We start from the raw sequence: 26,522 nt of genomic DNA, 5'->3' as shown, positions 1-26,522 counted from the left end.
CTTAGTTAAATATATTCCAAGGTACTTTATTTTCTTTGTTGCTATTTTGAAGGGAATTGAGTCTTTGATTTGTTTCTCGCTTTTACTGTTGTTGGCGTATATGAATGCCTCTGATTTCTGTGTATTGATTTTGTATCCTAAGACTTTACCAAATTCATTTATCAGTTCAAGGAGTCTCATGGTTGAATCCTTGGGGTTTTCTAGGTATAATATCATGTCATCAGCAAAAAGTGATAGTTTGATCTCCTCTGCTCCCATTTGGACGCCCTTAATTCCACTCTCCTGTTTGATTGCTGTAGCGAGGACTTCCAGCACTATGTTGAATAGAAGTGGAGATAGTGGGCAACCTTGTCTTGTTCCAGTTCTAAGTGGGAATGCTTTAAATTTTTCCCCATTCAGTATTATATTGGCTGTGGGTTTGTCATATATGGCTTGTATCATTTTTAGGGAGGCCCTGTCTATGCCTATTTTATTGAGTGTTCTTATTATAAAAGGGTGTTGAATTTTGTCAAACGCTTTTTCTGCATCTATTGAGAGGATCATATGGTCTTTGTTTTTGCTTCTGTTTATATGGTAAATTACATTTATAGATTTGCATATGTTGAACCATCCCTGCATTCCTGGGATGAAGGCCACTTGGTTGTGATGGATTATTTTCCTCATAAAGCCAACTAATCTTCGACAAAGCAGACCAAAACATACACTGGGGAAAAGAATCCTTATTCAATAAATGGTGCTGGGGAAACTGGATAGCCACATGTAGAAGACTGAAACAAGACCCAAACTTTTCACCGCTCACAAAAATCAATGCACGCTGGGTTACAGACTTGAACCTTAGGTGTGAAACTATTATAATTCTAGAGGAAAATGTTGGAAATACTCTTCTAGATATTGGCCTAGGCAAAGAATTTATGAAGAAGACCCCAAAGGCAATCACAGCAGCAACAAAAATAAATACATGAGACCTGATCAAATTAAAAAGCTTCTACACTGCCAAAGAAATTGTCAAGAGAGCAAACAGACAACCCACAGAGTGGGAGAAAATTTTCGCAAGCTACACATCCGATAAAGGGCTGATAACTAGAATCTATTTAGAACTGAGGAAAATCAGCAAGAAAAAAATCAAACAACCCTATCAAAAAATGGGCAAAGGACATGAACAGAAACTTCTCAAAAGAAGACAGAATAATGGCCAACAAACATATGAAAAAATGCTCAATATCTCTAATCATCGGGGAAATGCAAATCAAAAACACAGTGAGATATCACTTATCTCCAGTGAGAATGGCCTTTATCAAAGTCCCCAAACAATAAATGCTGGTGTGGATATGAAGAGATAGGAACACTCCTCCACTGCTGGTGGGACTGCAAACTAGTTCAACCTCTGTGGAAAGCAATATGGAGATACCTTAAAGTGAACTAGTAGATCTACCATTTGATCCAGCAATTCCACTACTGGGCATCTACCCCAAAGATCAAAAGTCACTTTATGAAAAAGACACCTGCACTCAAATGTTTATGGAAGCACAATTCACAATTGCAAAGTTATGGAAACAACTCAAGTGTCCATCAATTCATGAGTGGATTAATAAAATGTGGTATATGTATACCATGGAATACTACTCAGCTTTAAGAAACAATGGTGATATAGCACATCTTATATTTTCCTGGATACAGCTGGAACCCATTCTACTAAGTGAAGTATCTCAAGAATGGAAACACAAGCACCACATATACTCACCAGCAAATTGGTATTAATGGATCAACACTTCAGTGGACATATAGGAATAACATTTATTGGGTGTTGGGCAGGTGGGAGGGGGTAAGGAGGGGATGGGTATATACAAACACAATGAGTGAGATGTGCAACATTTGGGGGATGGTCATGCTTGGGGCTCTGACTCGAGGAGGGGGCATGGGCAATATACGTGACCTTGACACTTGTACCTCCATAATACGCTAAAAGAAAAAAAACAAAAGACAGAAAGATCACAAATAAGCAATCTAATGAATCATATTAAAGAACTGGAAAAGGATGAGCAAACTGACCGCAAACCCAGCAGAAGAAAATAAATAACAAAAACCAGAGCAGAACTAAATGAAATTGATAACAAAAAACTATACAGAAGATTAATAAACAAAAAGTTGGTTCTTTGAAAAAAAAACTAGAATTGACACACCTCTTGCTAGATTAACGAGAAGCAGGAAAGAAAGGACTCTAATAAGCTCCATCAGGAATGAAAAAGAGAAATTACAACTGATGCCTGAGAAATACAAAATATCATCTATCAATACTATATAAACCTCTGTGCACATAAACTTGAAACTGTGGAGGAAATGGAGAAAATCTTAGAAACACACAGACTCCCTAGGCTCAATCAGGAAGAAATAGAATTCCTGAACAGACCAATATCAAGTATTGAAATTGAAGCAGCACACTTGAAGCTCTAATTCTGGGGGGTGGGGGGGCAGGGAAGGAGGGGATAAGGCAACACATGTAACCTAAACATTTTTACCCCATAATATGCTTAATTAATAATTTAAAAAGCTTCCTAAAAAGAGAAGTCCTGGATCAGATAGTTTCACACCAGAATTTTACCAGACCTACAAAGAAGAACTGGTACCTATCCTGCAGAAATTATTCCACAACATCAAGAAGGAAGGAATCCTCCCCAACACATTTTATGAAGCCAACATCACCCTGATGCCAAAACCAGGAGAGGACACAACAAAAAGTAAAAACTACAGACCAATATCTCTTATGAATATATATTCAAAAATTCTCAAAAAAATCCTGGCCCCATAATCTAACAGAGAAAACACTCTCACTTTGACTGAGTAGGTTAGGACTTACCTGAGAGTTGGCTGGGAACTCTTTTATTCCAAAGTGTACTTTCATCGTTATTTGTTACCTAGAATTCCCTTTGGTTTGAACTTTTCACAATATCTGTAGAATTATTCATAAAAGATCTTTTGTGAATCTTTTCTTCATGCATTTGTTAAGAAAAAGAAGTCTGGGGATGAAAACATTGTGAGGTCAGAAATAAAAAAGTTAGTGGTCTCAGAACCAAAGGACATAATTAGCTTAATAAGTGAATGGCAGCTGTAATTAATGAAAGTATTTATTTAATATATACAAAGAATCTGTCACATTCTAAAGTAGCTTATCGTACTTGGTTGAACATTAGAAAACTATGGCACATAAATAGAGTAAATGGAAAAAATACATACATTAGTCTAGGCCAGCATCCCCTAAACCAGGTGATCAGTGGGAGATAGTGGTGAAATCCAGGTGTGCCTGTAAAACTATGAAGGCTACTGCATTGGGCTTCTTTTCCGGCTTGCTGATTACTTCCTTATAATTAGGATGACTCAGTAAAGGCAATGACATGGAGCTCAAGGTTGGAGCCTAGGTGCCCCTGTGTTCCATTAGACTCTCATACATCTTATGCTCTATCTTTAAGGCCTAAAGACTTGTATTCAACTTCAGGTTTTGCCATTAACAAGCTTCTGACCCAGAAAAGCTGGTGGTTGTGAGAACCTGATAAAATAATTGAGGCACAGGATTCCAGAGAGGGAGTAGAAGTCTTATATTATTATTGCTGTTGACAATAACTTAATCAGGGAGGATTGTTAAAGCAGCTAATCCACACTGAAGTGTTTGTATGTTAACATAGTTGTGTAGTATTCACCAGCACTGTTTACCAAATACTCTGGCTCTCCATCTTAGAGGCACATGGTTGGATTGTGCCTCCTGGATTTCTGTGTTTGGTTGGGTCATGAGATTAGTTTTGGACAATAAGTTTTGGTCATAAGTGGTGTGAGTCACTTCTGGAACAGGGTATTCAACTGCCAATGTAAAATGTTTAAGAGTATTTCTCAGATTCTGACCGAGTGATAATTAATGTTTTCAAGGATGACCGCTCCATAATCTTGGGTTGCTGAGTATTGAAAACGAGCAGCACCCTTACACTTTTCTATGGTGGGCCCTCAATGTGAATGAGAAATAAACCTTTGGTTTTAGGGTCCTGAGATTATAAGGTTGTTTTTCTCCACGAAACCACCTAGATTTTCCTGACTGATATACTTGGTTTTTCCAGGATATAAAGGGCAGCTTAGTGAGAATGCTGAATTATTGGAGAGAGGAAGAATTAAGAGAGAAGGGGAAAAGAGTTGGGTACTGAGTATTGACACTGTTATGACACTTGAGGGTTGGTGTGGAGAGTAAATCTTCCCTGTATATTCTCTATTTTTCCAGCCTCATTTTCCTTACTTGCAGATTGAACAAACCTTGCATGGCTTTTCACTGTCCCTCAATCACATGGCAGTGCTTATTGCCTCTATATGCTTGGATGATTTCCACTATTTGAAATGCTCAGTCCATTTCTTCACCTCTTGAAACTTCATCTGTTAAAATTCAGTTTATTCTTCAAGATGACTTTTCAGGTCATCTTCCAAGAAGTCCTACCCAATTACCTATAAAACCCATTTAGTTTCTTGCTCTGAAAATTAGTAGAGTTTATAGCTTCTTGACTGCTGGGCATTGCCAGGCTTATATTAATAGAAGAATTATTTGGAAATAATTTTACATTTCTTTATGGTTGTCAGTGTATTGAGGATGGTAGAAATCAATTTCCTGAAATCTGGATCCGTAGCAGTACCTAGCTAGGATTCAATATGTATTTGGTTAATATCATTGATAGAAACCAAGTGTTTGGCTCCTGGGTCAATTATCTTACTGTCATCCAACACCACTTGTCCTGATCTCTTTGAATGCCCTGTGGAAAATGGTTAGGAAGGAAGGATAACCTCATAATGTCTTAGGTCATCTACCAATGATGACATTCCATTATTTGTTTATTCTATGACTGAATTCTGTCCCTTAATTTCTTCAAACCCTTCTTCATGTCTTTGTTCCTCAGGCTGTAGATGAAAGGGTTCAGCATGGGTGTCACCACTGTGTACATAACTGTGGCTACCCGGTCCTTCACCACTGAGTACATGGACAGGGGCCTGAAATAGACATAGATGATACTGCCATAGAACAGGACCACCACAGTGAGGTGGGAGCTACAGGTGGAGAAGGCCTTCCACTTCCCAGCTGCAGAGGGGATTCTGAGCACAGTGAGGATGATTCTCAGGTAGGAGAAGATGATGCACATGAAGGGGGTCACGATGACAGCCAGGGTCTCGGTCATGACCACAATCTGGCTGGAGGATGTGTCAGAGCAGGACAGCTTTAGCACAGGCTGGGTATCACAGAAAAAGTGTTTAATGATGTGGGAGGCACAGAAAGACAGGCGAGACATGAGTAGCACCCGGAACAGGGAGTGTAGGTGGGAGATGGTGCAAGAACCCAACAGCATGAGGAGGCAACGCCGTGGGCCCATAACCACATCATAGTGGAAGGGTTTGCAGATGGCCACCAGCCTGTCAATGGCCATGGATGCCAGAAGGTAGCTGTCAGTGTTCCCAAAGGCCATGAAGAAGTACATCTGGACCAGGCAGCCCACGTAGGAGATGGTCTTTGTCTCTGAGAGGAAATTCACCAGCATCTTGGGCACAATGACTGTTGTGAAGCAGATATCCATGAAAGACAAGTTGCTGAGGAAGAAGTACATGGGGGAATGGAGCCTGGAGTCAGAGTGTATGGCCAGGATGATGAGCACATTCCCCACTATGGTGACCAGGTACATGATGAGGAAGATGGCAAACAGGGGCTTCTGTAGCTGAGGGTTGGAGGAGAGGCCCAGGAGGATGAAGCCTGAGGTGCTGCTGCTGTAGTTCTTTGATTCCATGTCCCTGGACTTTTTGGACAGGGTTTGTAGAAGCTCTAGGAGAGATGCAAAGGGAAATTTGATCAAGACAGCTTCTTCTCTATCCTCAAGCTCTAAAAACACCTCACTGCTATTTGCTATGCTTCTCAAAGAATATTTAAGAAACTACAGAGAGAATGTTTATCACAGTGGAATTCACAATTGCAGAGATGTGAAATCAACCAAAGTGCCCATCAACTGATGAGTAGATAAAGAAAATGTGAGATATCATGTAAGTCTACCATTCACCTGAAATTAATTTTTATGCCTGGTGCGGGGTAGGATTTTTATTAATTATTAGTTAATAAAATTGATTTTATCAATTAAAAAAAAGAAAATGTGACATACACGCACACACACACACACACACACACACACACACACATATCATGTAATGCCACTTGGCCATAAGAAAAAGAATAAAATAATGTCTTTTCTAGCTACTTGAATGGAACTGGAGGCCATTATCCTAAGTGGATATCTCAGGAATGGCAAAACAAATACTTCATGTTCTCACTTATGAGTGAGAGCTAAACTCTGGGTATGCATGGTTGTATAGAGTGTAATAATGGACACTTGAGATTCAGAAGGGGGAAGGTGGTATGGGGGTGACCATGAAAAATAACTTCTTGAGTATAATGTACACTATTTGGGTGATGGGTATGCTAAAAATCTCTACTTCACCACTATGCAATTCACCCATGTAACAAAAATAACCATTTTACTCCCTAAATCTATTGACACAAATGAATACATAAATAAATACATTTTTTTTAGTAATTGAAATTTTATTGGTTGAGGATCAGAACACATTCAACAAAGGACAGTTGAAAATCTTCAAGCTGCCTTCCAAGTTAGAAACTAAAGGTTTTTCATGTGTTCTTAGGAACTTCCATGTGGCCTAATTTATCTAAGTTCTCATTTCTCTTTCTAAAGATTCTTCTTAGGTTGTCTCTTGACCAAATTTTAGCCTCTTTTTTTGTCCCTGAGGAAGAGGTTTATGGATCTTACCTTGAGTCAGGATGCTTTTATACAAGGCAGCCCCATGAATGGGTCCTTTCACTCAGGGTCCTCTCCTGCTCATATTAATAGTTGCAGAGGTGGTGGTGATAGTTGGGACAGTGTAATAATGAACATCAGAGTTAATCAATGCTCCTTGATAGCTACATAATTCAGATGGTACTTCCTTTAGTCTTCAGAAACATGCTTAAATGTCTATTTAAACCTTCCTGTTTGGATAATATGATCTGGATAGGTTTTCATCCAGGGATGCTAGTCAAAATAGGAATACTATCAGGAATAGCTTATGTTACTGAGATTAGTTCTCTAAATGTGTGAATTTTTCGGATTATAAACTATGAAGTTCTCATTCTAAACATTCAGAAATTCAGAAACATTATAGAAAACTCAGAGTCTAAGAGTCCTGTGTTCACCAATATCATGGAAAAGATAAAGAAAGGATGCTTTCTGTTATCACTATTAAGCTACATTGCTGAGATGGTGGTCTAAACCAGTGAAAAAGGAAAACTAAAGAGATAGGAGGCATCAACATCAGAAAGGATGAAAATGTCATTACTTTTAGGTGATATGATTGTTCACATATAAAATCCTACAGAGTCATCTGAAAAAATGTAAAATCTATGAAGACTTTACCAAAATGGCCAGATAAAAGATAAATGTACCAATATTAATACCTTTCTTGTATTAGAAAAATGTAATTTGAAGAAAGTTTTAATTGAAAGTGGTAAGATAGGCAAGTCAGTGTGGAGCCGCGAAAGTGGGTCTCTGTTCGGCAGGATGGGGTCTGTTAAAGTTGTCGAGAATAAGGCCTACTTTAAGAGATACCAAGTGAAATTCAGAAGTCGATGAGAGGGTAAAACTGATTACTATGCTCGGAAACACTTGGTGATACAGAATAAAAATAAGTACAACACACCCAAATACAGAATGATAGTTCGTGTAACTAACAGACATCATTTGTCAGATTGCTTATGCCTGTATAGAAGGGGATGTGATAGTCTGCGCAGCTTATGCACACGAACTACCAAAATATGGCGTGAAGGTTGGCCTGACAAATTATGCTGCAGCATATTGTGCTGGCCTGCTGCTGGCCCGCAGGCTTCTCAATAGGTTTGGCATGGACAAGATCTATGAAGGCCAAGTGGAAGTGATAGGAGAGGAATACAACGTGGAAAGCATTGACTGCCAGCCTGGTGCTTTTACGTGCTATTTGGATGCAGGCCTTGCCAGAACTACGACTGGCAATAAATTTTTGGGGGCCCTGAAGGGACCTGTGGATGGAGGCTTGTCTATGCCTCACAGTACCAAACGATTCCCTGGTTATGATTCTGAAAGCAAGGAATTTAATGTTGAAGTACGTCGGAAGCACATCATGGGTCAGAATGTTGCAGATTATATGCCTTATCTAATGGAAGAAGATGAAGATGCTTACAAGAAACAGTTTTCTCTATACATAAAGAACAACGTTACTCCAGACATGATGTAGGAGATGTATAAGAAAGCCCATGCTGCTATACAAGATAATCCAGTCTATGAGAAGAAGCCTAAGAAAGAAGTTAAGAAGAAGAGATGGAACTGTCCCAAAATGTCCCTTGCCCAGAAGAAAGATTGGGTAGCTCAAAAGAAGGCAAGCTTCCTCAGAGCTCAGGAGTGGGCTGCTGAAAGCTAAACCAAACTGTAATCTTTTAGGAGGATTTTTGAGAAATGTCAGACAATAAACTTATTGAATAAGCAAAAAAAAAAAAAAAAAGTGGTAAGATAGTCTAAAAATTACTTAAGAGGAAACCTGAGGGGAAAATGAATGGGTAAGACCTATCTGAAGAAACTATAGCAAAACACAAAATGAAGATGTAAATAAATGGAAATGCCATATGCCTATAAAGGAAGACTCAATATTTTGAAATGTCAATTCTTCTCAAGTTAATAAATTTCATTGCACTGCTAATAAGACCCCAAAGGAATTTTAAATAAAACCTGTGAAGGTTTTTCTAAAATTCATCTGGAGGAATAAATGGCTCAGGACAGACAAGATAAATTTGAAAAAAAGTAGAATAATGTCAGAGAACTTTTCTAACCCCAATTAAAGCACATAATTAAAAACAATCAGTTAATGGCAGAAACTGAGAAAAACAAATCAATGGACCCATCATAGAGAATTTTCTATATCTGGATTTATATATGTATATAGATTGTGATCTATCTGCAACTGCATATATAATAAAGATTTATTTCAGAGTTTAGGAGAAAGGATGGAGTATGAAATTAATGATATTTGTGACAATTGGTTGAATAATTGGAAAGTATAGACTAGATTTCTATGTAACCCACATAAATAAACATAGAAATAAAACCCAGTTGAATGCAAAATCTAAAAGTAAATTGTAAGTATAAAATAAGTTTTAGCTCTCAAGATGGGAATGTCATCCAAGCAATTAATGAAATGTATAAGCAAGAATGATAAAATACTGTACTCAAAAATTTGAAAATTACACCAAAAGAGATCATAAACAAAGCTAAACTACAAACTACTAACTCATAGAAAATATCTGCAATACAGGTACCAACGAAAACATATGACAAGGTAGTTAGCCTAATTGGTAATTAGAAAATAAGAACCAAAATACAATTTTTATCCATCAGATTTGTACTACATTTTTTGGACAATATCCAAAATGAAATAGACCCTCACTATAGGCCTTTTTGAAGTCTCTATTACAATTGATATTCTGCATCTCTTGAATCAGTAATTTCAGTTAAAAAAATTCTTTCCTTTGGAAATAGTCATATTTGTGTAACAAAAAATGTGTAGAAACATTTTTATTATAGCATTGTTTACATTATCAAACATAACATGACAAAACCAACAAGTAACAAAACAACCACAGAGGAACCTAAATATTCACAAATAGGTAAATTATTAAACAATTTATAGTGCATTGTTATTGCTCAATATCATGCAGTTTCTAAAGAAATAGAAAAAAGATGGTTAATATTAGCCAATATTTTTTAGCACTCAATAGATACAACATACTGAGTTAGTTGCTTTGCATGTTTTTCATCATTTTATGTTCTCCAAATCCTAAAAAGTAGGCACTATAATTATTCTAATTTTAAAGACAAAAAATAGAGTTTAGCAAAGCTAAGTAACTTACCAGGTCCCACAGTCAGTAAGTGATAGAGCTGGGATTCGAATTCAGGCAGTCTGATGGCAGAGTGGGAGCTATTAGTTGCTAAGCTATGTTGTCTCTGTGAAAGCACTGTCTATGACAATCTGTTAAGTGACAAAAATAAGTTGCAGAATAGTGCATATAGAATAATCCCATTTTTGTAAGAAAAGTATTTCTTTTATATGTTGTGTTGTGTTATGTGTGTGATGTGTATCTGGTTGCCTTGTGAAATGAGATGAGAGGGATGGAGTAACTTCCATATTTAACTTATTTAACTTTATTTAACTTTATTTTAAATTGTTTATATTTAAAAATAATGGACATAGGCTTATCGGTATTAATTTTATAATTAAAAATGTTAAATTCCCTAAAAACCACTTCTTGGAGAACTAGCATTGCATGTGTGTTTTAAAGTTTTCTTCTGTGCATAGATCTGAGCATATACTATGTACAGGAATGGATTCATATTACCCATAATGATTTTTCCCCCACTGGCAGTGTTGTAACAGATATCTTTTGTATATATACAATTTTTTTCACTCATGAGACATACTTTATAGTGTAGAATAGATTCTGAGATATGGAATGCTAAATTAGAGTTTATGGACATTGGAAATCTTGATAGATACTCTCAACCTGAGACACCTGCCCTTCATGCTACTTCTGGGCAATGTATTTGTTTGACTCTCTGGACTCGTTCCCCATTTCCTTCTCTGTGTCTTTCAGCCTCACTCCTGAGAGAGAGTTTGTCTTGATGGTAAAGGATTATCTGATCACCTTGGGCTTGAATTTGGAATTTCCCAGATCTATGTGCTTTCACTTGGGGGTAGTAGCTAGGCTCCTTCCCATATAGCTGGGTCTGACAATATTGATATTTGCTCATGCCTTGGGCAAATCATTTCACTTTCTTATAGACTATGTTGTGCATGTGTGTGCACGTGTGTGTGTGTGTGCTGCTTTCTGCCCTGCCTAACACTGTCATTTGGAGACTCAAATGACAGCTGAGTGAAAGTATGGAAAACCCTGCTATAAGTGCTTAGTATTATTGGTCACACAATAAGCTAGAGGAATGACATTTTAATGTTGGGTCTTGCCATCAGTTAGTGGTTGGGAAGGACTGAGAGTTTTTATAAGCCTTTTAAATAACATTATTAGGAGTTTTCCTTCCTTGAGACACAGGAAATATAAGCTATTTCTATACTTCTTAACTTTCTCCATTGGAATTTCCACATTGTGGACATTTGTCATCTCAGGTTAGTTTTCATTTCCTTGCTCATCTGCCACTCACGCAGGATCTTTCTCTTAGTCTCTAGCTCACATGGAACCAGGGAGCACAAACTGGTAACACAGAAGGCACTTCCCAAATTGGATAAACATGGTAGATGAGCTGTGCCCTGGTGGAAAGCTTCCCATCACCCATGCTCCTGCTCCTCTGAATGAAGCAGGACAGCCAGGAATTGACTTAACTGGAAAAAAGTTCAGCCAGCATTTATTAGAATGATTCTGTCCTTAGCACTTGTCTGATTTTATCCCCACAATAATACTATGATGTAAGCACACTTATTTCCCCCTTTTACAGATAAGGAGATTGTAGTCACAGAGCTGGTGAGTGGCAAATCTAAGACTCGAACCTAGGCACACCTGACTCCAAATTACATATTTTAAACTGCTCTGTGATGATGCCTCTTCCCTAAACCACACACATGCAGTGCAGAACTACACTGGGGTGTCCTCTGCATGCAGAGGTCCTCTTACTGCTCAGTGCCTTCACCCTCCTTGCTGACCACTCTTCCTTCTCCATCCTTTGCTCCCACACTGGGGATCCTTTCAATTTCCTTCCTTCCTACTCCCATTTCTACCTCCTGCTCCACAAAGCCATATGCTTTTCTCTCTTCCTGACTTCAGAGAGGAAAGGCTGTAGGAAACTTTAGACCTCAGCTCTGTTAAGTTTGAATAAACAACGGTTCTCTGATTTGCAGCAACAGCACCTGGTCTTAGGGTCTGTCCTGGGCAAAGGATTTTGGAAACCCAGCTTCTCCCTGTCTACCCTGTTCTCAGCATCAGCAGTTAGCCAAGCAGTGTAGGGTGCATCCTCCCCTTGCGAAGTTCTGCTTAAGGACTCTGCAGTGTCCTTTGCAGACTGGTCCTTCTCTTTTCAGTTCTCTGATATTTCTCCCTTCTGCCTGTTGTTTTTATTCCTATGTCAGATTAGAGCTTTACCTCCTGTTTCCTGGCTCTAGAGAAGGTGGAATCTCAGCCTAGTTGCTCATTTCCTACTTAGTTTAGAATGAAAGCTCTTCTGAACAGCTTTAGGTCCCTCAGATTCCTGACTGAGGGATTCTAGTAGTTTATCTACTAGACACTCTACTAGTTTATCCAGCTCTAGGCTGTTCTCAGTTAGCTTCTGCCCCACTTTTTGTTTCTGCCTGTCTTCTGGGAATCACTGGTTTCCAAGATGCCTAACTCTGTGTCTCTCTCTTTCCTGCATGAGATAACTCGGTGGGTCTGCAGTTGCTGGATGTGGACGGCACCCTTTAAGGGCAAGAGACAGTGAATACAACAGTATCTTGAATAGAGGAGTTACTTGAAGTGTTTGATATTTGATCAAAGAGAGAGAGAGGAAAACGTGTAGGGAAAGTCCATGTTTCCTGGCTTTTGAAATAGAGGAGCGAAGATAGGATCTATCGAAGGGATGAAGATTACATGAAGATGTTGACCCACAGTCCCTATTACAAAAGACCCCTCAGCCTGCCTACCTGTGGGCTTGTTAGAGGAGATCGGGGTCCTGAACAGTCTGTAGGCCTGCCAGGGGGTTAAGAGCAGGCTCCTGAATCTCTGAGGAAGGAGGCCTCTTGAGGTGCAGATCTAGTCTCAGGAAGGTAATGGTTCTTCTCCACCTGCAGTGGGAATTGGTGATAGAAAGGGAGACCCAGGGGCCTGTCCTCTCTGTATGCCAGAGCCCTGGGACGATTGGCCTTGTGGTCTTCCCAGGAGGGAAGAACATTACTGATGCCCTCACTGAGCTCTGTGGGGAACCTGGGCTGCAGTGTAGCCACTTACACCAGAGAAGGGAATTAGAGTAATGCAGCAGTAGGGCCAGAGATGTGTTTATGCACATACATGTGCTCTGTGCACATGTATGTTCATGTACATGTATGTATTCTATGTACACGTGTATAGTCTTGTGCATATCTGTATGTAGCCTTTTATGTACCTACCTGAGAGGAAAGGTGATGGCCTCTGACATCCCTGAGGCTCTGTGCCTACATGTACGACTGTATCTCGGTGTAGGTGTAGTGTTGGGGGAAAGGGGTTAAGGTACAGGCTCTGCATTCAGACTCACTAGATTCTGATGCTTCCTCTGAGTCTGACAAGCTGTGTGTACTTTGCAGATACTTAGATTTTCTGAACCTCAAGTTTTAAAACTTTCATTTGCCTTTCTTAAACATTTTATGACTTCAATATCTTAAGTCAGACTGCTTATATTTGAATCCCAATTTCACTAATTACCAAATTAGTAAATTTGGATACTTTATTTTTTCTCAGTCACTCACATTGTCCTCATGTATAAATGGCACAGTGGTCACAAGTTTTAGATGGACATTTTCTTTTTTCCTTGATTTCTCTTTGTAAATAGATTTTATTTTTGAAAGAAGTTTTAGGTTCACAACAAAGTTGATCAGAAAATACAGAGACTTCCCATCTGCCCTCTGCTTCTACGTATGTGCAGACTCACCCCCTGTCAGCACCCCCACCAGAGGGTCACCTTTGTTACAATTAGCGACCTTAAACAGATGGTTCTGGACTCACAATGGTTCAACTTAAGGTTTCTTAGCTTTATGACAGTGTGAATGATACGAATTCAATAGAAACTGTGGTTCAAGTACCCATAAAACCGTTCTGTTTTTCGTCTTCAATATAGAATTCAATTAATTCCATGAGATGTTTGGCATTTCATTATAAAACAGGCTTTGTTAACGTTAGATGATTTTGGCAACTGTAGGTTAGTGTTCAGAACACATTTAAGGTAGGTTAGGCTAAGCTATGATATTTGGTTGGTTAGATGTATAATACTTTTTCAACTTGTGATGTTTTCAGTTTACAATTTCCAGTGTGCTTACTGGAGCTTAACCCAGTCGAGAAGCACCTGCTTTGGCACATCATCCTCACCCAAGTCCATGGTTTACATCAGGATTCACATTTGGTATAGTCGTAGTTGGTATCACTTACTCTAATAAATGGGCAAAATATGCTCAATGAACTAAATTTTCCTTAGTTCAGTATTGAGCAAGATCTCTAGTATTTATATATATATGAAATGAGCTTACACTAGAGGACACAATACATTTCCCTTTATAATTGTTTTATCAAAGGACAGGCCTATGGGATTATTCCCCCGTTGTACTCATCCAACCTCCCAGGTGCCTACACGGTGGAAGGAGGGTCTGGCAAGGAGATTCCTGGCCCACTGTCGAGGGCTATGCACAAGCATTCCACCCAGCACGGCAAGATGTTCAGAGGACAGTGTAGACCCTTCCTCTGATTATATGTACCTTCATAAGAGATTTTTTCCTCTTATTGATGCTTATTAGCAACTTTCTAGGTTAACATCTGGGCTGTCTTCTCTGGACAGAAAATATCTTATTAAAGCCTTCAGGTGCTCCTTATTCACTGAAACTCATTTCTTGTGAAGGGTAACAGGATGTCTTGTAGGAATTGGCCTCATAGTCTGTTGGAGATAGCACTCCAGCTCTGAATGAGACATTTAGGACTTACCTGAGAGCCAGACTGAGAATCCTTTTAACCTAAAATGCTATCTCATGGTCACTTGCTATCAAGAATTTCTTTCAGTTTGAACTTTTGGAAATAACTAAGATTTTTCATAGAAGATCTTGATTTCTTAGTGGCGATACTTTTGCTGAAGGAAAGAAGTCTGGGGCTGATGTCAGAACTAAAAAGTTAAATTGGAGTTCTTAAGGTCAAAGGACTTACTTACCTTTATAAGTTACTATGGGTTGCAATTAATAATTTTATTTATTTAATATATGCCAGGCATCTCTTACATTCTGAAGTGTCTAGTTAAGCACGAGAAAAGTAAGGCACATAACTAAGGGAAGTGGAAAGTGTACATGTCCTCTAGGCCAGCATCCCCAAACCATGTAATTGATGGGAGATAGTGGTGAAAACCAGTTGATGCTGTGAAAATATAAAGGCTACTATGGCTTGTATTTCTTTCTGGCTTGCTGGTTACTTCCTTGTAGGTAGAAGGACTTACTGAAAGCAATGGCGGGAAACTTGAGGTTGGAGCCTTGGTGTCCCTGTGTTCCATTAGACTGTCACACACCTCTTGCTTATATCTTCAAGGCCAAAAGACTTGTATTCAACTTCAGGTCCTACCATGAACAAGCTTGTGACCCAGAAAAGATGGTGGTTGTGAGAACTTGTTGAGGCAGAAGGGTTCCAGAGACAGTATAACTTTTTTACTATTGCTGTTGTAAGTTTTACTATTGCTATTGTAAGTTACTCAGGGAGGAGTGATAAAGCAGCTGATTCACACTGATGTGTTTGTGTGTTAACATAGTTGTGTATATTCACCAGTGCCGTTTATCAAATGCTTGTGGCTCTCCATGTTAGAGGCACATGGTTAGACTGCGCCTCCTGGATCCCTGTGTTTGGTTGGGTCATGAGATTAATTTTGCACAATGAGTTTTGGTCAGAAGTATTGTGGGTCTTGATTTGCATTTCCCTGATGATTAGGGATGTTGAGCATTTTTTCATATGTTTGTTGGCCATTCTTCTGTCTTCTTTAGAAAAGTTTCTGTTCATGTCCTTTGCCCACTTTTTAATAGGGTTATTTGATTTTTTCTTGCTGATTTTCGTGAGTTCTAAGTATATTCTAGTTATCAGCCCTTTATCGGATACGTAGGATGCAAAAATTTTCTCCCATTCTGTAGGTTGTCTGTTTACTTTCATGACTGTTTCTTTGGCTGTGCAGAAGCTTTGTAGTTTCATCATGTCCCATTTATTTATTTTTGTTGCTGCTTTGATTGCCTTTGGGGATTTCTTCATAAACTCTTTGCCTAGGCCGATGTCTAGGAGAGTCTTTCCAACATTTTCCTCTAGAATTCTAATGGTTTCACACCTGAGATTTAAGTCTGTTATCCAGCGTGAGTTGATTTTTGTGAGAGGTGAAAGGTGTGGGTCCTGTTTTAACCTTCTACAAGTGACTATCCAGTTTTCCCAGCACCATTTATTGAAAAGGGATTCTTTTCCCCAGCGTATGTTTTTGTCTACTTTGTCAAAGATTAGATGGCTATATGAGGATGGTTTTATATCAGGATTCTCACATCTGTTCCACTGGTCAATAATCCTATTTTTGTGCCAATACCAGATTGTTTTAATTACTACAGCTTTGTAGTATAGTTTGATATCTGGCATATTAATGCCTCCCAATTTGTTTTTGTTGCCTAGAATTGCTCTTGATATTTGGGGTCTTCTTTGGTTCCATACAAAGCGTAAAATGATCCAGCAATCCCATTGCTGGGCATCTACCCAAATGATCCAATGACACTCTACAAAAAAGACACCTGCCCTCGAATGTTCATAGCAGCACAATTCATAATCGCAAGGCTGTGGAAACAGCCCAAGTGCCCATCAATTCAAGAATGGATTAATAAAATGTGGTATATGCATACCATGGAGTACTATTCAGCTCTAAGAAACAATGGTGATATAGCACATCTTATATTTTCCTGGTTAGAGCTGGAACCCATACTACTAAGTGAAGTATCCCAAGAATGGAAAAACAAGCACCAGATATATTCTCCGGCAAACTGGTATTAACTGAGTAGCACCTAAGTGGACACATAGGTACTACAGTAATAGAGTATTGGGGAGGGGGGGAGGGGGGACAGGTATATACATACACAACGAGTGATAGGAGCACCATCTGAGGGATGGTCATGCTGGAGACTCAGACTTGTGGGGGGAGGGGAGGAAGGGCATTTATTGAAACTTTAAAATCTGTACCCCCATAATATGCCGAAATAAAAAAAAAAAGTGTTGTGGGTCGCTTCTGGAACAGAGTATTCAGCTGTCACTGTAAGTTCTCCAAGAGTATTTCTCAACTTCTGACAGAGTGATGATTAATGTTTTCAATGATGACTGCTCCATATTGAAAATGAGCAGCACCCTTACACTTTTCTATGCGACATGCAATGTGAATGAGAAATAAACCTTTGGTTTTAATGTCCTAAGATTTTGAGGTGGTTTGTCTTCACAGCACAACCTCGATTTTCCTGACTGCCATTGCTTTTCCTAGGATATAAAAGGCAGCTCAGTGAGGATGCTGGACATGTGGAGAAAAGGAGAATTAAGAGGGAAGAGGTAGGGAATTGGACACAGAGCATTTACACTGTCATGCCTCTTGAGTGTTGGTGAGGAGAGTAAATCTGCCTTGTAGAGTCCTCTATCCTTCCAGCCTCATTTTCCTTACTCTCAAACTGGACAGGCGTTATAGTTTTTTTTTTTTACTGTCTTTCGAAAAGCTTCCAATATTGATTTCTTCTACATGCTTGGATGGGTTTTACTATGTGAAATGCACTTACCATTTCCTCATCTCTTGAAATTTCTACTGTCATGATAAGTCCATCCTTCAGAATGAACCTAGGCTATCCTTCCAGAGAGTTTTTTCCCAGTTTGCTATGAAACCTATGTGGTTTCTACTTCTGCAAACTAATAGGATTTGTAGCTTCTTGAGTGATGAGTGATGTTGGTTGTCAGGCTTATATTAACAGAAGAGTTATTTATAGATAAACTTTATTCCACTGTATGGGTGCCAGTTTATTGAGGATGGCAGAAGCTGTTTCCCTGAATCTGGATTCCTAGCAGTACCGAGCCTGGGATGGAATATATGTTTGGTCAGGGTCATTGATAGAAACCAAGAGTTTTGCTCCTGGGTCAGTTATCTTACTATCATCCAATACCACTTCTTCTAATCTCTTTGAGTGCCCTGTGGAAAATGGTTAGGAAGGAAGGATAACCTCATAATGTCTTAGGTCATCTACCAATGATGACATTCCATCAATTTTTCTTTCTATGACTGAATTCTGTCCCTTAATTTCTTCAAACCTTTCTTCATGTCTTTGTTCCTCAGGCTGTAGATGAAAGGGTTCAGCATGGGTGTCACTACTGTGTACATAACTGTGGCTACCCGGTCCTTCACCACTGAGTACATGGACAGGGGCCTGAAATAGACATAGATGACACTGCCATAGAACAGGACCACCACAGTGAGGTGGGAGCTACAGGTGGAGAAGGCCTTCCACTTCCCAGCTGCAGAGGGGATTCTGAGCACAGTGAGGATGATTCTCAGGTAGGAGAAGATGATGCACAGGAAGGGGGTCACGATGACAGCCAGGGTCTCGGTCATGACCACAATCTGGCTGGAGGATGTGTCAGAGCAGGACAGCTTTAGCACAGGCTGGGTATCACAGAAAAAGTGTTTAATGATATGGGAGGCACAGAAAGACAGTCGAGACATGAGTAGCACCCGGAACAGGGAGTGTAGGTGGGAGATGGTGCAAGAACCCAACAGCATGAGGAGGCAACGCCGTGGGCTCATAACCACATCATAGTGGAAGGGTTTGCAGATGGCCACCAGCCTGTCAATGGCCATGGATGCCAGAAGGTAGCTGTCAGTGTTGGCAAGGGCCATGAAGAAGTACATCTGGACCAGGCAGCCCACGTAGGAGATGGTCTTTGTCTCTGAGAGGAAATTCACCAGCATCTTGGGCACAATGACTGTTGTGAAGCAGATATCCATAAAAGACAAGCTGCTGAGGAAGAAGTACATGGGGGTATGGAGCCTGGAGTCAGAGTGAATGGCCAGGATGATGAGCACATTCCCCACCACAGTGACCAGGTACATGATGAGGAAGACGGCAAACAGGGGCTTCTGCAGCTGAGGGTTGGAGGAGAGGCCCAGGAGGATGAAGCCTGAGGTGCTGCTGCTGTAGTTCATTAATTCCATGTCTCTGGACTTCCTGAACAGGGTTTGGAGAAGCCATAGGAGAGATGCAAAAGGCAATTTGATCAAGACAACTACTTGTCTATCCTCAATCTTCTAAAAATAACCTACCATTATTTGTTATGTTTTCTAAGAATATTTAATTTGAGAACCTACAGGAAAACTGATATTAAAATCAAACAATGTCAAAGAACAATTTTCAAAGGTCCTCCTAAATTAGAGACTAAAAGTTTTCCATAGAAACTTTTTGGGAACTTCCATGTGCTCTAGTTTGTGAGGTCCTCTCCTTTCACTTTTAAAATTTTCTTCTTAGGTTGTGTCTTGTCCAACTTTCGGAGCTTTTATTTTATTTTATTTTTTTAACAGGGGAAGAGATTTCTGGATCTTTCCTAGAATAAAAATGTTTTCCTTCAAGGGATCCCCATGAATGAGCTTTTGTTATTTAGTGTTCTCTCTTTCTCATAGTTCCACAGTGATAGTGATAGTTGGGATAGGACAAATATAAGCATCCGAATTAATCAGTGCTCCCTGGTACTTACGGGATTAAGGTGAGACCTCCTTAAGTCTTCAAAGATAAAAACTGCTTAATGTTTATTTAAGCATTTCTCTTTGGCTAATATAATCTGGATACTTTAATTATAATCTTTTGGTCCAAGGATGCCAGTTAGAGTAGGAGTAATACCAGAAATAGAATCTGTAACCAAGATTAGTCTTTAAATATATTAATTTTTCTGATTACAAAATTGTGAGGTTCTCCTTCTAAACATTCAAATATTGCAGGAATATAAAACATAGAATGTTAAGAGTCCTATTTCCACCAATATCATGCAAAAGATGAGGCAAGAATAGCCCCAATATTACTTTGAAGCTACATTGCTGAGATGGTGGCTTAAGTGGGTAACAAAGGTATAGATACAGAGGCCTAAATATTAGAAAAGATGAAATTGTCATTATGTGACATGATTGTATAGAAAACAATTTCAATATAATCATCCCCAATCCTTTTTTTTTTTATTTCAGGAAATTATCAGGGTACAATCATTTTGGTTACATATTATGACTTTGCCACATCCCAACCATGATTTGAGACATGCTCTTCCCTCTGCTACAACGCTACAAAAGTGGGCAAATACATTATGAAACTAAAAAATATTAATGCTTTTCCGGTATTAGAGAAATGTAATGGGGAAAAAAGTTTCCATTGACAATGGGAAGAAAATGTAAAAAATACTTAGGAATAAACATGGCAGTGGGTGGGAAGAATGAGACCTATCAGAAGAAACTATAGCAGACACACATTGAAGATCTGAATATATGAAGATCTTTCCATTAGTACCTTGGAAAAAACAAGGAAAGGATAGCTCCTGTATTCACTATTGAGCTGCATTGCTGAGATAGTGGTCCGATCCAGTGGAAAAAGAGCATTAAATAAATATGAGGCATAAACATTAGAAATGATGAAATTGTCATTGTTTTTAGGTGACACGATTGTCCATACGGAAAATGCAAGAGAATCATCCAAAAAATTTCAAATCTATGAATATTTTACCAAAGTGGCTGGCCACTTTGTAAATGTGGCTGTAAATGTGGTGTAAATGTAAATGTGTAAATGTGGCTGGCCACATTTACAAGGTAAATGTACCAATATTAATACTTATTTTGTATTATAAAATGTAATTTGGATAAAGTTCCAATTGACAGTGGCAAGAAAGTCTAAAAAGTACTTAGATACAAACCTGAAGAAAAAAGGTAATCAATAAGATCTATCTGAAGAACCTATAGCAGAACACAAAATGAAGATCTAAATATTAATAAAATGGAAATGTCATATTCCTAAAAGGAATACTCAATATTTTAAAATGTCAATTCTTTTCAAGTTAATAAATTTCAGTGTACCTCTAATAAGACCTCAAAGGAATTTTTAATAAAACCTGTGAAGGGCTGGGAGCGGTGGCTCACACCTGTAATCCTAGCACTCTGGAAGTCCAAGGCTGAAGGATTACTTGAGCTCAGGAGTTCGAGACCAGCCTGAGCAAGAGCGAGACCCTGTCTCTACAAAAAAATAAATAAATAATAGAAAAAATTAGCCAGGCATGGTGATGAGTGCCTGTAGTCCCAGCTACCTGGGAGGCTGAGGCAGGAGGATCGCTTTAGCCCAGGAGTGTGAGGTTGCTGTGAGCTAGGCTGATGCCACAGCACTCTAGCCTGGGAAAGAGAGTGAGACTCTGTCTAAAAAAAAAAAGCAAAAACCTGTGAAGGTTTTTCTAAAATTCATTTGTAGGAATAAATAGCTAAGGACAGACAAGATGAATTTGAAAAAAGTAGTATAATGGTCAGAGAACTTTTCTAACACTAAATTAAAACAAATAATTAAAAATAATGAGATAACAGCAGAAACTGAAAAACAAATCTATGAACACACCATAGCGAATTTTGTGTATCTGTGATTTATATATGTATATAGATTGTGATTTATCTCCATCTTTATATATAATAACGTTTTATTTTAGAGTTTAAGAGAAAGGATGGAGTATTAAATTAGTGATATGCATTACAATGAGTGGAACATTTGGAAAATATAAGACTAGATTTCTATCTAATCCATACATAGAAATAAAACCCAGGTGAATACAAAATCTAAAAGTAAAAAGTCCAAAGTGTAAAACAAATTTTACCAAAAATAAAGGAGTGTATTTTTATGATCTCAAGATGGGAATGACATTCCATGCAATTAATGAAATGTAGAAGCAAGAATGATAAAATACACTACTCAAAAATTTGAAAATTAAACCAAAAGAGATCATAAACAAAGCTAAACTATAAACTACTAACCCAAAGAAAATATGTGCAACACAGTCACCAATGAAAACATATGACAATATAGGTAATCTCTTTTGGTAATTAGAAAATAAGAACTGAAATACGATATTTACCCATCAGATTTGTACTACATTTTGGGACAATATCCAAAGTGCAAAAGAACCTCAAATATGCTGGTAGTGAAAGGGTAAATCTGTGTAGGCCTTTTTTTTTCAGTCTCTATAAGAACTGATAATCTGCATCTCTTGATCAATAACTCCACTTGAAAAATATCTTTCTTTTAGAAATAGTCTTATTTGTATAAAAATATGTACACATGATTTATTATAGCATTGCTTATATTATAAAATATGACATGACAAAATAAATCAACAACAAACTAAACAACCACAGAGAAGCCAATCAATTTATGGATTCACAAATCCATAAATTATTAAATAATGTAGAGTTCATTATTATTGCTCAATATCATGCAGTTTCTAAAGAAGTAAGATGGTTAATGCTAGCCAACATTTATTAGCTTTCAATATAGGCTACATACTGAGCTAGTTGCTTTGCATGTTTTTCATCATTTTGTGTTCTCCAAATCCTAAGAAATAGGCACTATAGTTATTCCAACTTGACAAAAAAGTAGAGTTTAGCAAAGTTAAGTAACTTACCAGATCCCACAGTCAGTAAATGATAGAGCTGGGATTTGAATTCAGGCAGTCTGATGGCAGAGTGGGAGCTATTAATTGCTAAGCTATTAGAAATTAAAACACCACTATTAAAGCACCATCTATGATATTTTGTTAAGTGACAAAACCCAGTTGCAGAATAGTGCATATAGAATAATCCCATTTTTGTAAGAAAGGTATCTCTTTTATATGTTGCGTTGTGTTATGTGTGTGATGTGTATGTGGTTGTGAAGTGAGGTGAGAGGGATGGTTAACTTTATATTATATTGTTTGTATTAAAAAATAATGGACACATGTTTATTTGTTAGAATTCCCTAAAAATTCACTTCTCAGAGAACTAGAATTGCATGCATGTTTTCAAGTTTCTTGTCTTCATAGATCTATCTATCTCTCTCTATATATATAATAGTATGTATATACTATTATATACAAGAATGTAGTCATTTTACCCATCATGATTCCCCCCCACTGATATTGTTTTAACAGATATTTTTGAATATATATAATTTTTTCACTCATGAGACATACTTTATAGTATAGAATAGATGCTGAGATTGGGAATGCTAAATTAGAGTTTATGAACATTGAAAATTTTGACAGATACTTCCAACCTGAGACACCTGCCCTTCATGCTGCTCCTAGGCAATGTATTTGTTTGACTCTCTGGACTTGTTCCCCATTTCCTTCTCTGTGTCTTTCAGCCTCACTCCTGAGAGAGAGTTTGCCACGGTGGTGAAGGGCTATCTGATTGCCTTGGGCTTGAACTTGCAATTTCCTACTTCTCTGTGTTTTTACTCAGGGGCAGTAGCTTAGCTCCTTCCCATGTAGCTGGGTGTGACAACACTGTGCATTTCCTCATGCTGTGGGCAAGTCCTTTCACTTTCCTATAGATGCTGGTGTGTGTGTGTGTGTGTGTGCGCGCGTGCACGCGTGCTGCTTTCTGCACTGCCTATCACTGTCACTTGGAGACTCAAATGACAGTTGAGCAAGAGTTTGGAAAATCCTGCTACAAATCATTAGTATTACTGTTGACACAATAGGCCAGAGGAATGACATTTTAATGATGGATCTTGCCATCAGTTAGTGGTTGGGAAGGACCAGGAGGGACTGGAAGTCTTTCTAAGCCTTTTAGGTCATACCATCCCACTTTAGGAGTATTTACTCCCTTCATTGACAGACAGGAATACAGGCTGGCTATTTCTATACTTCTCAGCTTTCTCCATTGGAATTTCCACATTGTGGACATTTGTCATCTCAGGTTGGTTTTCCTTTCCTCGCTCACCCGTCACTCCTGCAGGGTCCTTCTGTTGGTCTCTAGCTCACATGGAACCAGGAGCACAAACTGGCAGCACAGCAGGCACTTCCCAAATTGGATAAAAATGCAGAATAGGCTTTGCCCTGGTAGAAAGCTTCCCATCATCCATGCCCCTCTCCTCTGAATGAACAAGGACAGTCAGAAAGTAAGTAGTTAACCAGTTTAGGGGAAAAAATCAGCTAAAATTTATTAGGCAGGATCTGTTCTTAGCATCTGCCTCATTTTATCATCACAATAACACTATGATGTAAGCACACTCATTTCTCCCTTTTACAGATAAGAAAACTGAAGTTCAGAGAGTCACAGAGCTGGTGACTGGTAAATCTAAGACTCAAACCTAGGCACACCTGACTCCAAACTACCTGTTTTAAACTGCTCTGTGATGATGTCTCTTCCCAAAACTACACACATGCAGTGCAGAGCTAAGCTGGGGTGTCCTCTGCACGCAGAGGTCCTCTTACTGCTCAGTGCTTTGAGGCTCCTGGCTGGCCACTCCTCCTTCTCCATCCTTTGCTCTCACACTGGGGATCCTTTCTATTTCCTTCCTTCCTACTCCCATTTCTGCCTCCACTCCACAAGGCCATGTGCTTTCCTCTCTTCCTTGCTTTCAGAGAGGAAAGGCTGTAGGAAACTTTGGACCTCAGCTCTGTCAGGTTTGAATAAACAACAGCTGTCTGATTTGCAGCAACAGCACCTGGTCTTGGCATCTCTCCTGGGTTCAGGATTTTGGAAACGCAGCTTCTCCCTGTCTACCCTCTTCTCAGCGTCAGCAGTTAGACAAGTAGATTGGCAGTGTAGGGCGCATCCTCCCCTTGCAGAGGTATGTGCTGCTTCAGGATCCAGCAGGGTCCTTCTTAGACTGGTCCTTCTCTTTTCAGTTTTCTGAAATCTCTCCTTTCTACCCATTGCTTTTATTCCTATGTCAGACTAGAGCTTTCCCTCATGTTTTCTGGCTTTAGAGAAGGTGATATCTCAGCCTAATTGCTCGTTTCCTACTTAGTTTAGGTTGAAAGCTCTCTTGGGCAGACCCTAATCAGGCCCTACCTTCAGATTTGTGACTGAACCAATTTGTCCAGCTCTGGGTTGCTCTCAGATAACTTCTTTTCCCATTTTTCTTTCTGCCTCTCTTCTCCTGGAAATCACTTGTTTCCAGGATACCTGGCTCTGCCTCTCTCTCTCTCTCTCTCTCTCTCTCTCTCTTTCAATAATTCAATGAGTTAAACTTTAAAGTTTTCAGTTCCTCCTGGTGCCTCACTTACCTGTGACCAGCCAGTCTTCAAAAGTGCAGCTCTTAACCCAGAAAGTAAAGACTATGTATCCAAGAATAAGAGGAGAGGGGCTGTGGATTCTCAGAGAGCTTTGTTTGGGCGTGGTAGGGTTTTAGATCCCCCTGCTTTTCACCTTTGTCATTTTATCATCCAAGGAAGGTGCTTGCAGAATTTCCACAATTCCAGAGATGGAGAGCTCAAATATCTGGAGGTGGCCCAGTCCCTTGTGGATTAGCTCTGAGTTAGAAAAATTCTCATTATGAGTTGAATGTGCCTTTCTATTATTACCTGGCACTGCTCTAGAACTTTACCTACATTATGTCATTTAGTCTTTACAACATCCCCTTTTACAGATAACAAAAGTGAGGTACAGAGAACCCAAGTGACCTGCCTAGAGTTACCCAGCTAGATGGTGGTAGCTTCCAGTCTCAGAGCATGCGCTCTTAACCCCCGCATTTTCCTTTCTGTCATTTTGTCCCCCTGTTGATCCAGTTTCCTGGAGGAGATAACTCTGTGGGTCTTGTGTTCTGGGATGTGGGCTGCATCCTTTAAGGCCAGGAGACAGTGCCTAGGACAGTGTCTTGAGCAGAGTGGGTACTTCACATGTTTACTTGATCAAAAACAGAAAGAGGAAAAAATACAGGGAAAGACTGTATTTTCTGGCTTTTGAGATGGAGGAGTGAAGATAGAATCAGGAAAAGGTAAGAAGAGTACATGAAGATGTTGACCCCACAGTCCCTATTACCAAAGACCCCTCAGCCTGCCTACCTGTGGGCTTGGCAGAGGAGATTCAGGGTTCTAAAGAGGTTTGTAGGCTTGCCAGGGGGTTAAGAGCAGGCTCTGAATCTCCGAGGAAGGAGGCCTCTTGAGGTGCAGATCTAGTCTCAGGAAGGTAATGGTTCTTCTCCACCTGCAGTGGGAATTGGTGATAGAAAGGGAGACCCAGGGGCCTGTCCTCTCCGTATGCCAGAGCCCTGGGACAATTGGCCTGTGGTCTTCCCAGGAGGGAAGAACATTACTGATGCCATCACTGAGCTCTGTGGTTAGCCTGGGCTCCAGAATGTAGCCTCTTACACCAGGGAAGGGAATTAGAGCCATGCACTAGCAGGGGTGGAGATGTTTTCATGCATATACATGTGCTATATGCACATATGTGTTTATGCTCATGTATGTAGTCCATACACATGTGTGTAATCTTGTGCATGTCTGTGTTTACACTTAGGTGTGCATACCTGGAAAGAGAAGTGATGGCCTCTGACATCCCTGAGGTTCTGTGTCTGCGTGTGCGACTGTATCTAACTGCAGGTGTAGAGTTATGGGGAAGGGGTTGTTGGTTCAGGCCAGAGATCAGTCAGAATAGATTCTGATGCTGGCTCTGCATCTGACAAGCTGTGTAGATTTTGCAAACACT

At 39.3% G+C, this 26,522-nt stretch overlaps 2 protein-coding genes and 1 pseudogene across 2 annotated transcripts; 1 reads left to right on the top strand and 2 right to left on the bottom strand.

Annotated features, from left to right (window-relative positions):
* Window positions 1–4,862: 4,862 nt before the first annotated feature.
* On the bottom strand, window positions 4,863–5,870 carry LOC105875157 (olfactory receptor 1L4). The gene has a single exon (XM_076009237.1). The coding sequence runs from the start codon at window positions 5,796–5,798 to the stop codon at window positions 4,863–4,865; it is 936 nt and encodes a 311-aa protein (XP_075865352.1). The 5' UTR covers window positions 5,799–5,870.
* Window positions 5,871–7,613: 1,743 nt separating this feature from the next.
* LOC105875158 (large ribosomal subunit protein uL18 pseudogene) lies at window positions 7,614–8,556 on the top strand (annotated as a pseudogene).
* A 9,542-nt stretch (window positions 8,557–18,098) lies between these two features.
* On the bottom strand, window positions 18,099–25,950 carry LOC105875156 (olfactory receptor 1L4-like). Its single transcript, XM_076009236.1, has 2 exons — window positions 25,880–25,950; window positions 18,099–19,047 (listed from the first exon to the last, which is right to left on the bottom strand). The coding sequence occupies exon 2, from the start codon at window positions 19,032–19,034 to the stop codon at window positions 18,099–18,101; it is 936 nt and encodes a 311-aa protein (XP_075865351.1). The 5' UTR covers window positions 19,035–19,047; window positions 25,880–25,950.
* Between the last annotated feature and the right edge of the window lie 572 nt (window positions 25,951–26,522).

This window comes from Microcebus murinus, chromosome 12 (genome assembly GCF_040939455.1).
Source record: "Microcebus murinus isolate Inina chromosome 12, M.murinus_Inina_mat1.0, whole genome shotgun sequence".
Taxonomy (NCBI): domain Eukaryota; kingdom Metazoa; phylum Chordata; class Mammalia; order Primates; family Cheirogaleidae; genus Microcebus; species Microcebus murinus.
Note: the sequence above shows the minus strand (reverse complement) of the source record. Positions and strands in the feature narration are given on the sequence as shown.